Source organism: Scomber japonicus, chromosome 20 (assembly GCF_027409825.1).
Source record: "Scomber japonicus isolate fScoJap1 chromosome 20, fScoJap1.pri, whole genome shotgun sequence".
In the NCBI taxonomy this organism is placed as follows: Eukaryota; Metazoa; Chordata; class Actinopteri; order Scombriformes; family Scombridae; genus Scomber; species Scomber japonicus.
This window is the reverse complement of record NC_070597.1, coordinates 18,556,969-18,571,217: the sequence shown is the minus strand read 5'-3', so window position 1 is coordinate 18,571,217 and position 14,249 is coordinate 18,556,969. Positions and strand designations below refer to the sequence as shown.

Sequence of the window (14,249 nt, the reverse complement as noted above, 5' to 3'; positions counted from 1 at the left end):
AGTTCTCATTTTACAATCCAGCAGACATAGAGCTACATCATTCATTCATATCATGTCAGTCTAATATTCTTTACTATACAGTAGTTTCAGCTGAAGGTTCAGCACCTGAGAAACATATCTGCTGATGAGAGGATAATCAGAAGTATCACAGAGGTGATAACAGTTTGTGTTCAGGATGATTTGTACTAAAGTGAACTAGAACTTGTAATACAATGAATATGTTTAACTGCTGTCTGTTGTTAACTAAACATTAATGTACATGTTGTCTTCTTTGTTTCCAGGAGTCCTGTCACAACATATGTAGAATACTTGAACCCACAAAGCAGACATAAGACTCAGAAGCTGGGCTGACTGCGCAGGGTGGAGTTCTGGATCCAATGAAATGACAGAAATCAGGAAACCAGGAATCACAAAGGCGAGCAGATGATCTGGAGAAGACTGCAGAGCAAGACCGGGCTTTTAACTAGGAGTTGAGTAGATGGCTTAATGAACTGAGGAACAGCAAGTGTGCAGGTGAAAAGTGAATGAAGGCTCCACCTCTGCCCAGCTCAGGACAAACAAACACAAGAGGGAAGGGGAAAATTAGAATATACTATAGGACCCTGACCTGCCCTATTTTTGAATGAAGATTTTAGGTTCACTTACAGTCTATGGAGTTGATGAAAACTGCTAACATGTCATATGAAAAGTCTTGGAGAAGGAAACCTTTGAACACTGTAACATTTCTGGTAAGACACACACACACAAACGCACACACACACACACACACACGCACACACACACGCACACACGTGCGCGCGCACACACACACACACACACACACACATAGAAAGACATTCACACACAGAAAGACATTCATTTAGACATACAAAAAAATGAATTTTAGTGGGGAAAAGATGTTAAAAGAAAGTTGTGAAATTCAAAGTGTTTACTTGTTTACTGGAGAGGTTCCATCAGCTGTATTCAGTGGTGATGACTTCTGTGTAAAGTTGTGATTTGGAGTTAGTTTGGATAGTTTCACATCTTTACTCTTATGACTCAAATGACAAATCCTCTCAGTAGATATCTGACAAAACATCTTATTTTATTTATTTTTAGTTTTCTCTATGGTGATTGGTTGGATGATTTTAATAGACACACACCTCAGTGTAATCATTGATAACTGTTATTTCTGTATTTGGTCAATGTCTTCAGTTACACACAGTCTTACTTAAGAAAAAGTGACTAATGTTCATTGTGTCACTGTTTACAGATAATCATGATGAATGTCTTCAGTGTTCTTAGCATCACATGTCATCGTGCAGAGTACTTGATTGGTTACGAATGCTGTCCAAAGTGTCCTCCTGGTAAGATAAAACTAAATGACATTTTTACTTCTTCAATTCTTTTTGTTACACTGTTCAAGAGATTCAAGTACTTGGAATTATAAATTAGTGAATTACAAAGTACAAGAACCAGTAAGACGGAAAAACCAGACTTGATGGTTTTAATTTGATCTAAAAGAGAGAGAATGTTATTTCATTTAAAGTGCTCAAAGCATTTTTAAAATTGAATTTGATCAGCAAGACAATTAATAGACACAATATATCACAAAAAATCAGAAAAAATATTTGTTTTGTTTCTTTACAGGAAGTCGAGTTAAAACAGATTGTACAGAATTCAGAAGTACATCCTGTCTGCCCTGCATTGATGGAAGCTTCATGGATGAACCAACAGGACGTAAACAGTGCTTCCCCTGTACAAACTGTGATTCAGGTAAACTTGTGTTTTCTATCATTAGTAACAGATACACATATAGAGGCAGTTCCATAGTCTGATATTAAGTATGATCTTTGACTTGAGATCAGAGTTATGTTTCTCTCTGAAGTTTAAAGCTCAACAATTTATTATATTTTCAACTGATTGATATATACATATATATATATATATATATATATATATATATATATATATATATATATATATTACAGTTTTTTCCCATTGGTTTGGCTCATTTCTTGAAACAGAAATTACATTCTCAAAACACCATGGACAAACCTCCAAACTACTTGGCAATTGTTCACAACAGAATTGTATTTCTCATTGATTTCATCACTTTGCAAATGTCTTTGTACATCCTTGCAAATGATTAAGTACAGGTAGCCTACAGTTAGCACAGTTAGCCTACATTTAGCACAATTTCCAAGTGAATAGATCCTGTTGATCTAAACTGATTGATTGATTCTCAGTCTAATGGTTGTTCTCTCCAAAACATGTCAGCATCATTTCATTCTATAAGTCATCACATGCAAAATAGTCTGTTCAATTGTCAAAATAAGTCAAGAACCTAATACCATGAATATCATATATGAATCTCTTGGAACATTTGATAAATTGATTAATTGACAGTCAGGTGAAAATAGAACTTGACTAAGGAAGGAGGAGTTTCACACATCTCAGATGACCAATCAAAGAATATGTTTAGTTACCTGACAGGTGCTGTCCATGATAGTGAATGCTGCCAAACATGTATATATAGAGCTTGACCAGGACTAGTACAATTTGTGAACATGGAGGCACCTGTCCAATTAAATGAACAAGGGCAACTGCCTGCTCGAGGAAGAGGAGGAAGAAGAAGAAGAGGAGGAGGAGTAAGGGTGCGTGGTGGTAGAATAGGGGGAAGAGGTCGAGGAGCAAGAATACACCATGCTGTTCCAGATGAAATTCAGGCCACACTTATAGACCATGTTATCAACCAGCGGCTCTGATTTGATCCCTGAAAATGAGAGAGGTCTCGAAGGGCCTCACCTACCAAAGTATGTAATTGTGTGGGACAATGTGAATTTCCACCGTGGCCCACTCATCAGAGCCTGGTTCACTACTCATCCAAGGATGGTCATGGTGTTCCTACCACCTTACTCTCCTTTCCTCAATCCTATTGAGGAGTTTTTCTCCGCTTGGAGGTGAAGAGTGTATGAACATCAGACTCAAAATCAGAGGTCCTTGCTCCATGCAATGGACGCTGCGTGTGATGATATTACAGGAGATCAGTGCAGGGGATGGTTGCGACACGCACGTCGTTTCTTCCTTCGTTGCATCGCAAGGGAGAATATACACTGTGATGTGGACAAGAATCTGTGGCCAGACAGACAGCAGCATGTGGATGGCCAGGAGAGGGAGGGTGAGGATGATGACCAGGAGAGGGAGGGTGAGGACAGCGACCAGTGAAGAAATGTTAGTTTTAAATCTCCAGCTTTATTTACAGCACTGTAGGCTACATATAATTTTCTTTGTTTTTTGTGTATATGTTTATATTACAGTATATTGTGCTGTATACATTTTCTTTTAGTAACTCTGATGTATGGAAGTTACTTTATGTGTATGAATAAAAATGGTTACAATTTCCTTGGCAGTATGAGTGCAATGTGTTTGGAGGGTACTCTTACCGTAAAGTCCTTTTTTTCTTTTCTTTTTTCAGTTTTATACACAATTGTATTCTGTTAGCTAGACAAAACAACTAGTACAGTAACCACTGTGAATGAAGGACTGTGCTAAGACTGAGAGGTGGACATAAGGGATATTTCAATGGTCCTCTGCCATAGTGACAAAACATCTAACCATTTTGACTTGCAGTGCTCACACAATGCCAAAGGGACAATGTATTTTGGGGGCACTGACTGTTTATATGAGAAAGAAATTTAATTTGGCACATGAGTGAACTGTTTTGGGAGAGATATGAGCTTTTGGAGGTGAACCATGGTGTTGTGCTGAACCATCCAGGTTATTTTGGCACCAAGCACCAAGAGTGTTGAGAATGTCCAGTCTGTTTCGAGAAATGAGCCAAAGCAATTGAGAAGGATCTTTTGCCTTTTGGTGGCATTGACTATTTATATGGGAAAGGAATTTAGTATTGAAGCATGAGTGAACAGTTTTGGGAGAGATATGAGCTTTTGCAAGTGAACTATGGTGTTGTGCTGAACTGTAAGACTGTTCTGCCAAATGATCTTAGAGTTTTGAGAATGTAATTTCTGTTTCAAGAAATGAGCCAAACCAATAGAAAAAAACTGTAATGTAGGCAGTGGGCACCCATCAGGTCATTTTTCCACTATAAATACCCACAAGATGTCCTGCCCTATCAGGATCTTATATAATGAGTTACTGGGTAACATTTTATAATAAAGGGTAATAATGATGTAACTATAGAGTTACCTTCTGGAGTGATGTTAAAACTAACCAGGGAAGGATCTTTTTAAACAAATAACCAGTTTCCACCAGCTACAAGTTCTGAAGCTCCAAAAGAAGATATGATGTCATGGTTCTGATATTGAGTATATATTGAACAGATAAATAACAAAATGTAAACAGTGTATGTGAGTGATGCAGAACTTTATAGTCTGGTAGTGTAACTTTGTACTAAATATAATGATGGAACACCAATTAGAATTATGACTCCATTTCAAACACATTGTCTCATGAATGTATTAATTAATAACATTGTGTCACATTTTCATTGGATGACATCATTTCATCATTTTGCTTTTCTTTAGTACATTTATTAGTTACTTCATATGTAATCTTGATGTGTTCACAGGTTTTGGCTTGAGGATGAAGACATTATGCACAACAACATCAGATACAGTTTGTGAACCTCTGGATGGATTCTATTGTACAGACTCTGCAGTAGACAAAAACTGTATAGCAGCACAGAAACATACAAGCTGTCAACCAGGACAATATATCAGCCACAAAGGTTGGTTTTCCTAAGTTTGAAATGATAACATCAAACATTCTTTAAAGAGCAACTTAACACAAGAGTAAGAGTATTTGTGCACTTTAATAGTTTTATGATTTCATAGAGGAATGATGAGTTATTATTGTGCACAACTGAAACATGAAATAATGCATACAGTGACATAACTCATATTAGAGTAGATATAATAATGATTAAATGGTCCTTGTTTGACACACAAGAGAGGTAACAACACATACTATGATATATATATACATATCAACATACAATATTAATAATCCTTAGACAAGTCCACATGTTATGGTTTGATCTGATTCATGTTTGAGTGTGTGTATATCACTGGGGCATGACATGTTGTGCCGCAAGTTCTTGATGTTAATGGTGATGACTAGGCCTGCCACAATAATCCCCAACCATAATCCAGTCTGTGTTTTTACAAAAGTGTAGTACCCCCAGCCCCCCTTGCATTATAATTATATTATCATTATATCAGTGGTATAAAATGATGTTCAAATGACAATAATATCATTTATTGTGATTATTTCTGTGACAACATATTGTCCAACAAAAGTAGATATCATGACAGGTCTAGTGATGACTTACACATTATCTGATTCTCTTACGCTGCTTTGTCCAGTGATCAGTTCTTGTTGAAAGTGTTTTTTTAGATTCACCTCATATCTGTTGTATTTGTGCAGGAACAGCCTTCGCTGATACTGAGTGCGCTTACTGCAGTAGTGACACATTTTCAGATGGGACATTTCCATCTTGTCAGTCACATACAAAGTAAGTGAAACGACAGATAGTCAAATGTATTACAACTGCAGTAAATGTAATATATCTCTAACTGTTCCTGTGATGTGTTTCCCTCCATTATTCCAGATGTGAGTCACTAAATCTGCAGCTGATAAAAGCAGGAACTGCTTCAACTGATGCACAATGTGGAGAAACAAGTTCAAACACAGCAGTAATTGTGGGCGCTGTTGTGGTGCCTGTGGTGCTTGTGGCAATGGGGGGATTTGCATTTTACTGTATTAGAAAAAGATGTCCTCAACGCTCAGGTAAGATTTGTATGAATTAAATAAACATCATTGTAGATGATCATACTTTTCGTCACATACTTTTGCATTTAACATTTCTATTTTACATTTAAAACATTTTTTTTCTTTTTATGTTTAATTATGGCTTAATTATTCCTAGTTGTGTACTAAAATAATAATTCTACAGCTTTAATTTTCTATTTTGATTTTTAATCTTAATTCTAACCAAAAATATCCTCCACTCAGGGACGCCATAAGGGGGTGAAAGGTTAGGATGACTCTAAGAGCCTGTGACAGGGGCACAAAAATAGTTATTTTTTTAAATTAACTTATCATCATTAATAGATATTAATAAATGTTTTATTTACAATGTACTGTAAATGTACCATCCAAAGCCTCTGTTTTGCCCAAACACCCAGCTCTATTTGCATGAAATGATTCAGTCCTGCCTCCAAACCAGGCGCAGCAGTGAATTGTGAGTGAGGAGGAGGGTAATGTTTCAATAGCTTCATAAAATACAATCAGGGTTCCAAAAACAAAAGAAAAGAAAGACCAGAGGGAGAACTGAGAAGGAGACAATATGTTACACAATTTTTCATTAAAAACATGTGCATCTAATCTATGAGTGCTGAAAATGAACCTGTTAGTTAAACTTAGTCCACAGTGAAACAAGTTAATGTTACTTTAGCTCCTCTAACATTAGTTACTGCTAATATTATAGAACATTCAGAGTGTTTGCATTAACTCTACGGTCCCCCAATTGGGGGACCCTGAAGACTTTCCGCAGCAAAAGTATGAAGTGTATGAGTGTATGAATTATATAAACATCATAGTTCTGTAAGATGATCATACTTTTTGTCACATCATAATGCTATTAAGATGATTTACTCATTGATATTGTTTTAATATAGAAAGAGGAAATGGTGAAGGTGCTCCATCACAGGTATGTTCAGAATTACAAACAGGTTTATTGTTATGTAGATTTGTACATACAAAGAATTTGACTTTACAGTTTATCATGCTGTATGTACTCTAACTGAGGTCACTCATTTATTATTTCATTTAGAAGGAATCCCCAAGAGACGAGGAAACAACTTCATTGACAGTAGATAAAGGTAAGACAGTGATGTATACTCTGAAATGTTCCTAACTTACACTCTGTTACTGCTAATATTATAGAACATTCAGAGTGTTTGCATTAACTCTACGGTCCCCCAATTGGGGGACCCTGAAGACTTTCCACAGCAAAAGTATGAAGTGTATGAGTGTATGAATTATATAAACATCATAGTTCTGTAAGATGATCATACTTTTTGTCACATCATAATGCTATTAAGATGATTTACTCATTGATATTGTTTTAATATAGAAAGAGGAAATGGTGAAGGTGCTCCATCACAGGTATGTTCAGAATTACAAACAGGTTTATTGTTATGTAGATTTGTACATACAAAGAATTTGACTTTACAGTTTATCATGCTGTATGTACTCTAACTGAGGTCACTCATTTATTATTTCATTTAGAAGGAATCCCCAAGAGACGAGGAAACAACCTCATTGTCAGTAGATGAAGGTAAGGCAGTGATGTATTCTCTGAAATGTTCCTAACTTACACTCTGTGATGTCTTTACAAGTCTGCACGATGCTTCTGCTTTAGATAAATGTATTTCTATCCCCAGGTTGAAATCGGTCAGCCATGATGTTCACCTGGCAGCGATGGCCATGATATGGAAGCCTGTTCTCAGACACACTGGATGCTAACCTGTCACCAATCTATCACAGGACAGCTCAATCAATCAATCAATCTTTATTTATACAGTGCTAAATCACAACAAAATTCATCTCGAGGCACTTAACATATAGAGCAGGTATAGACAAGACCCAACAGTCTTCCATGAGCAGCACTTGGCAACAGTGGCAAGGAAAAACTCTCCTTAAATGGGAAGAAACCTCAGGCAGAACCAGACTCAGAGTCAGGGTAACCCTAAAACTGCCTCAACCGGTTGGGGTTGAGAGGAGAGAAAGGAAGGACAGAGGAGAGAAGCACAATGAAAATCAACGATGGAGCTAGAAGGTCCGGGACTGGAATCTGTCATCTGGACGTCTACAGGCCCAGATTACCTGTGAGACGAGAAAGCACAGACAACTCCGGGGAAGAAGTTTAGGTTATTGAATACATTAATAGAACATGAATGTTAATGGATATAGATGGATAGATAGAGAGAGAGAGGGAGGAGGAGAGAGGAGCTCAGTGCATCATGGGAGTCCCCCGGCAGTCTAAGCCTTTTAGGTACAAAAGGTTCTATGAGCTCTTCAAGAAAAATTTGGATGGAGCCTGAAGCTTTGAATGTGGCGAGAAGGATTTTGAATTTTATTCTAGATTTTACAGGAAGCCAATGCAGTGAAGCCAAGATGGGAGTAATATGATCTCTCTTTCTAGTTTTTGTCAGAACACGAGCAGCTGCATTCTGGACCAGCTGGAGAGTCTTTAGAGACTTGTTAGGACAGCCTGATAATAATGAATTACAGTAGTCCAGCCTAGAAGTAACAAATGCATGGACTAGTTTTTCAGTATCATTTTGAGCCACAGAATGTGTCTGATTTTTTGCAATGTAACGTAGATGAAAAAGGAAATGATGCATGTGTTTAGTCTGTAGGAGGAATCTGGAGGACATGCACACAGACATGAGGAGGATGTACAAACTGGGTCAAAATGATGATGGTCTTTGTTAGCACATGCATGAGACTACATCAGGCGTGCTAGCAGTCACTCAGTCTGATGAAAGGCACCAAGTCAAACAAAAGGACTCCAAACCCAAACAACTCCTACCATGCTCTGCTCAACTTACAGCAGCAGAGTCAAATTCTCCGCTCCCATTGGACAAGACCTGATGGACAGGGCCGGGCATTTCCCCTTCCTGGCTGTGATGTCACAGAGTCTAAACACCTGAGGCAATTCTCAACCTGTGCTTCCAGCTGTTCACAGGGCTGTGAGGAAGTGACCACTGTACATACATGAACTATAACCAGGTCATACAATCTGCTTTGTGTTCAGAGCACAGTAGGTTACTGAGTCCAAAGAAGACATCTACTGTACACCAATTGATGATATTCATTTATTCATATGCATGAATAAATAATAAATAATAAACAATAATGCATGATTTAATTTTTTTCCAGATCATTTTTTATTTGTGTATTCATTGAATTAATTGTATCCATTTCAAGTGTAAAAAGTGTAAGATATTTTTTATTTTTTTAAAGAATATATTATTTTTGACTGGATTTTTAAAATAAATTGAATAAATGTTAATGATTTAATAAATATATCCTTCATATGTTGTGTACATTGGGAACTACATCCTAATATGTAGTATGTAGCTTTAGATTAGGAGGAGTGATGCTGTACAGTGAAGTCGTGTCAAGTTAGTCAGTGTTACGGTGGTGCCACCACGGTGCCACTTGTCTTTCATTCAGGCAGATATTAAGAGTACACAAGTTGCTCTCTGAAAAAGCTTTCCCCTTGCTGTTTCTTACTCTTACGAGTCACGACCCAAAGTACATTTAATTAAGGTGACATTAATATACACCCAGCATTAGTGATACACTAAACCTTTGAGGAAAGAATATGTTAAAAGAACAATATGGTGGCGGTGTTTAGCTCAGTGGGTAGAGAACCCACCCCATGTGTTGAGGCCACAGTCCTCACTGCAGGTGACCCCGGTTCAAATCACATGCCAAGTGGTCCTATCCTGCATGTCATTCCCCCCTCTCTACCTCCCATTTCCTGTTTCCCTCTACTAACCTGTACATTAAAGGCAAAAAGCCCCAAAAAAATATAATTAAAAAAAAAAGAACAATACGTATGATAAGCTAGTGTAATGTGAACATGGAATTCAAAGAGAGCATAAATATACAGGGCAAAACAAATTAATAATTTGAGAAACACAGCCTATGTTTACTGAGAGAACATTTTAACAAGTCATAATATTTAAATCCATGACATTCTGTGGATGGGAAGACATTCCTGATCACATTAACAACACATGCTGGAATTAGGATCCCTTTCTTCCTGCTCAGATGATCCAACACCTCAGAGTCAACTATCTGTAGACTGTGAGCCTGACCAGACTGACAGGTAGAGGTTGGTAAGGATTCACATATGGATGTAAAGCTATGCTAACTAATTATGATCATCAGTTTTCAGAATGACATATTGAAGAACTCTGAGTAGTATGAGTAGTAATTTTAACAATCACAGTATACTGCAATGGATAATTAGTGCCAGGGGTGCACAGCTTCGAGGCACTCCTCTCCAGCAGTAAAGCTGGAAAGGAGTCATCTATTAATCTTCTCCATACTTATTAGTGCCACGGATGCACAGCTCCGAGGCACTAAAATAGAGAGATTAATAGATCTTAGATTGATAGATTGATAGATGTCTTAAAATCTATTATTCTTCTCCATACTTATTATTCTTCTTCCGCCAAATTTCGGCGCGTAACTCCTCCCACAGCTTTGAGAAAACCCCGACAATACATACATCAAAACGTGCGGCTCGATCGGGAAAGAGGTGCTATGACTTTTGGTGTTGAAATTCCAATTTTCCCCAAAGTTATTCCCAAAAAACCGGGAGATTTCTTCATTGGAAATGAAGGGAATTTCTTGAAAAACCCCCAAAATTTCACGTTTTTTCAGAGTCACTTAGCTCTCTCATACATGCACGTACATGTACGTATTAATCTATTCACGTACGTATTTTTACATTGGTCTTGGTACTTCCAATATGAGTACTTCTTCTACCTTTGGTTAACAGCAGAGGTAGAGGTTTGGATATGAGACATTTTCACCTCAGCTCAGAATAAAAGTTTTACTTATATAACACTGACTCTGTGCACATTGATAAAACAGCTGTCAGGCTGTTGGAGCTGCACTGAAAAGTTCATTGCACATAATGTGTAGTCTCAGTTTGAATTTAATATTGGTATGAAGCTTCAGACACATAAGATCAATTAATAATTATATCCATTGCTCATGATGTGATTGGTCGCAGAGTGAATATTCTTATTTTTTCATGTCACATTGGGGATTATATGTTAATACTTTTGAGTCAGGAGGATAGAGGTGCTCCTGCAGTTGAAACCATATACTGTGTGAAAAATGAAACGTAGTCTGCAGTCAGATTCCACTACTTTATCATCCATTGTGGAACCCCACGTCTGGCAAATAATAAATGAATGGACTATGCTGAAAAAAAAAGTGTTAACTTAGTAACCTTTTCCCACTCTGACTCAGGTTCAGTCACTGCTGTCTTCTTTTAAGAAAAACATTCAGTCCACATACCCATATATTAGTGTTTCTGCCTCCAATGGATTCAACAGGAGGCTCTGACTACCTGTTGCCATGGTGAATTGTGATATTAAGATTCACATTGATGGCTTTTTTTTTTTGATTCACCATGCTCAACTCTGAGTAACTGCACTGGAACCCAAAACTCAATTGTCTATCTCAGGATTTGTTTCAGTTTGTTAAACCTGCTTTCTGAAATAGAGCAACTCCTCTAGGTGAAGTCAGCTGATTCATCAACAATGAAGACTATCTCTGCAACATTACCTGTCCTTGGGACAAAATTATAATAACCATCTTTTTTACGCACATGTTTTATCGTTAAAGGCTGACTACACACTCAGGATGAATACTAGGAAACAAGATACCAAGTTTTAAATAAAAAAATGTTTTATTATGAATCAGGCGGTGCCATGTCAAACTGATACACTGAAGTGGACTCACTGTCCTAAAAAATAAGAAAAGATAAATTTCCTTGTAATGCACAACAAATGTTTCTTATCAAACATTAGCCATTATTCATGCTCTGGAATTTGTCTTCATCTTTCTTCAAAGAAGACACTGCCACAACAGTGCAAAAAATAAAAATAAAAAAATTACACAAGCAGTCTCTCGATAGCCATTTGGACAGACTGGATCTGCGGTTTGAGTTGAGATCCCTCCTTTATAGTAACTGAGGTAGCGATGACGGGGCGAGACACCCCACAGGCCCTGCCCAGGGCCTGCTTGGAGCGGACAAACACGTATGGGACGTTCTTGTCCTCGCAGAGCAATGGCAGGTGGAGGATAATCTCCAGTGGTTCAGCATCAGCAGCCATCACAATAAACTCAGAGATACCTCTGTTCAGGGTTTTTGTAGCTGGGGGAAGAATTAGAGAAGCATAAGTACAATATATTTACAGTTCAAAGATCTTTTTTAGCAGCTTTAGACAGACTGTCCAGTAACTGAGACACAACAGCTTTTAGTCTCTGAACCAACACAGAATATATGTTGTTACTCTGCACTATTCTATTGTGCAGATACTTAGTTTGACTCTAAATACATAAACTAAAATAAACTTTGTTTCACAGATTATTTGTTGACTTTTGAGCAAAATGACAATAAATGTACAGCTGAAAAATAAATGTGATTCTTCTCTCATCAATACCGCAAACATTTGCAGTTGATTTGCTGCTTAAACCAGCATTGATGTAGGATTATAATTTCAGTATTTAATTTAGATTTTTAGGCTATTGGCGATACAACACAAACACTACAAAAACAAAATTTAATTTAAAAATATCGCCATATAATAAAAAAAAGTTTACGTGAGAGTGATCATATGTTGCTGTTTGGAAGTACTTTCCCAGGCCTTTTAAATTCACACACGTGGGAAGCTTTGATAGAAAGCCCACCGGTGTCTGGAGATGTGTAACACCTGAAGACACCACGTTTTACAGCCCTGTATTATCACACTGCCTCTGAGAGTGGGTGAATGATACTGATTGGCAAATTTTAAGTGAACTCACTGACTAATTACATTATAGTTCAAACAGATGTTTATGTCTCCTCACCTTCATTAGCTCCTTTCCTGAGTTGCTTGTAGTTTGAAGCTTGCTGAACCAGGTCCAGGATGGTTTTGGTCAGCGTGGCGTCGGCCAGCGGGTAGGCCTTAGGGTTCACTGGTGCTTCAGTCTGTAAGAAAACAAAATATAACCACGGTGACCACATGAAAACACAAACCCTGTATAACATAAACAGCGACGAGGATCTTAAATGAAGTTTAACATTACATTTCCCTCGACAGTCTAGTTTCTTCAACTTGCCAGCTAACAGCTAACATTCACGCCACAACACTCACCATTGTGAATTAAGTTGTTTTTCTAGTATTCCGGCCCTCTCGGCGAAATGCTTCACGGAGGACTATTTTTTGTCTCCTCAATATAAAAGGAACAACAAGACGCGGGATAAGTTTGCTTTTACTTCAGTCACGTTAGCTACAAACTCGAGGTGCTGTGTCGCATGCAGCAGGTCCAAAACGTTTGCGGTACGGTAGTTTCCTTTTCCTAGGATAGCCAAGTCTTAGCCTCCCTTCTTTACCCATGATTGGCTAGTAGTCGTTGTCTTCGTTGGTTGGGTTGGTTAGATTTAGGCATGAGGAGTGTGATTGGTTACGGCCAGGGTAAGCCAATCAGAGGTAGAGTAAGGCGGGTCATGACTTCGCCATCCTAGGACAAAAATTCATTACGCACGTGTGCGAGGATGCACATGCGCACTGGCAACAACCGGTTAAAAAAGGACAGGAAATGCTTTTTTGTTGCCCTTTCCTGTTTCTTTTTTTTTACATTTTGAAATTATTTAATTAATAATGCAATCAAGTTTTAAACCTTGTGAACATCTAATATGACAATATTATTTATCAGTTAAAATGAGTATTATTTATTTGTTCAAATGAGTATTGTATTAATGTTTTCAGGTTTTCAGTTTTATTTATTGCAAGTGTTAACATATATCATTTTTATTCTACGTTTTATATAAGACTTATACATGTCCACTCTTGGATAACTCTTAACAAAACACTAACAGTTTTTACAGCCTCCTGCATTATTAGTGCAAATTTGAAAGGTCTGTAGGTGCTTTTCATATTCTATATGAAAAATGACAGACTTTTAGTGTAGTAACATTGCCAGAGAAATGAAGCACAGAGCAAAATACATTCATATTATTCTTAAGAAACATACATGGATAAGAAAGACTTTTGTTTAGAGCCAGAGAACCATTAGACACTGCTCATTATTATATCCTGTGGACATTATTAGTCAACAGATTTTTAAAACCATTTTAAAGCATCTTAAAGTTGTTAAAGCTTTAAAATTCAAAATGAGATTGTTTCGTTTTTCACATGTAAGCACTTTTTTCCTTCTCTTTATTGACATGTAAAACTAAAATTTTCCTCTTCTACAGAATGATCATATACAAACTCATACACAACTAGAGGGAGTTACAGTTCATACCAATAGGCTATTTAAATAAAACAGGTATTCACGATTTTATAGCCATTGTACGGAAGCGTATTGCATTCACTTAAAATAATTTTAAAAAGTTTTTCTTCTTGTTTTTCGGAGTAATATATTTTCTTTTTCTGTTTTTTGGA

General features: G+C 37.2%; 2 protein-coding genes and 1 long non-coding RNA gene across 3 annotated transcripts; 2 read left to right on the top strand and 1 right to left on the bottom strand.

The window, feature by feature from the left end:
* The first annotated feature begins 281 nt into the window (after positions 1-281).
* LOC128381159 (tumor necrosis factor receptor superfamily member 14-like) lies at positions 282-6,026 on the top strand. Its single transcript, XM_053341110.1, has 7 exons — positions 282-728; positions 1,253-1,346; positions 1,630-1,755; positions 4,571-4,729; positions 5,428-5,515; positions 5,612-5,790; positions 6,016-6,026. The coding sequence occupies exons 1-7, from the start codon at positions 651-653 to the stop codon at positions 6,024-6,026; spliced, it is 735 nt and encodes a 244-aa protein (XP_053197085.1). The 5' UTR covers positions 282-650.
* Positions 6,027-6,548: 522 nt separating this feature from the next.
* Positions 6,549-7,858, top strand: LOC128381261 (uncharacterized). The gene is made up of 3 exons (XR_008323535.1): positions 6,549-6,712; positions 6,836-6,884; positions 7,449-7,858. It is a non-coding gene; the product is annotated as an uncharacterized LOC128381261 (long non-coding RNA).
* Positions 7,859-11,493: 3,635 nt separating this feature from the next.
* On the bottom strand, positions 11,494-13,137 carry snu13b (SNU13 homolog, small nuclear ribonucleoprotein b (U4/U6.U5)). Its single transcript, XM_053341216.1, has 3 exons — positions 12,957-13,137; positions 12,670-12,790; positions 11,494-11,974 (listed from the first exon to the last, which is right to left on the bottom strand). Exons 1-3 carry the CDS (start codon positions 12,957-12,959, stop codon positions 11,712-11,714), a joined length of 387 nt encoding a protein of 128 aa, XP_053197191.1. The 5' UTR covers positions 12,960-13,137; the 3' UTR covers positions 11,494-11,711.
* Between the last annotated feature and the right edge of the window lie 1,112 nt (positions 13,138-14,249).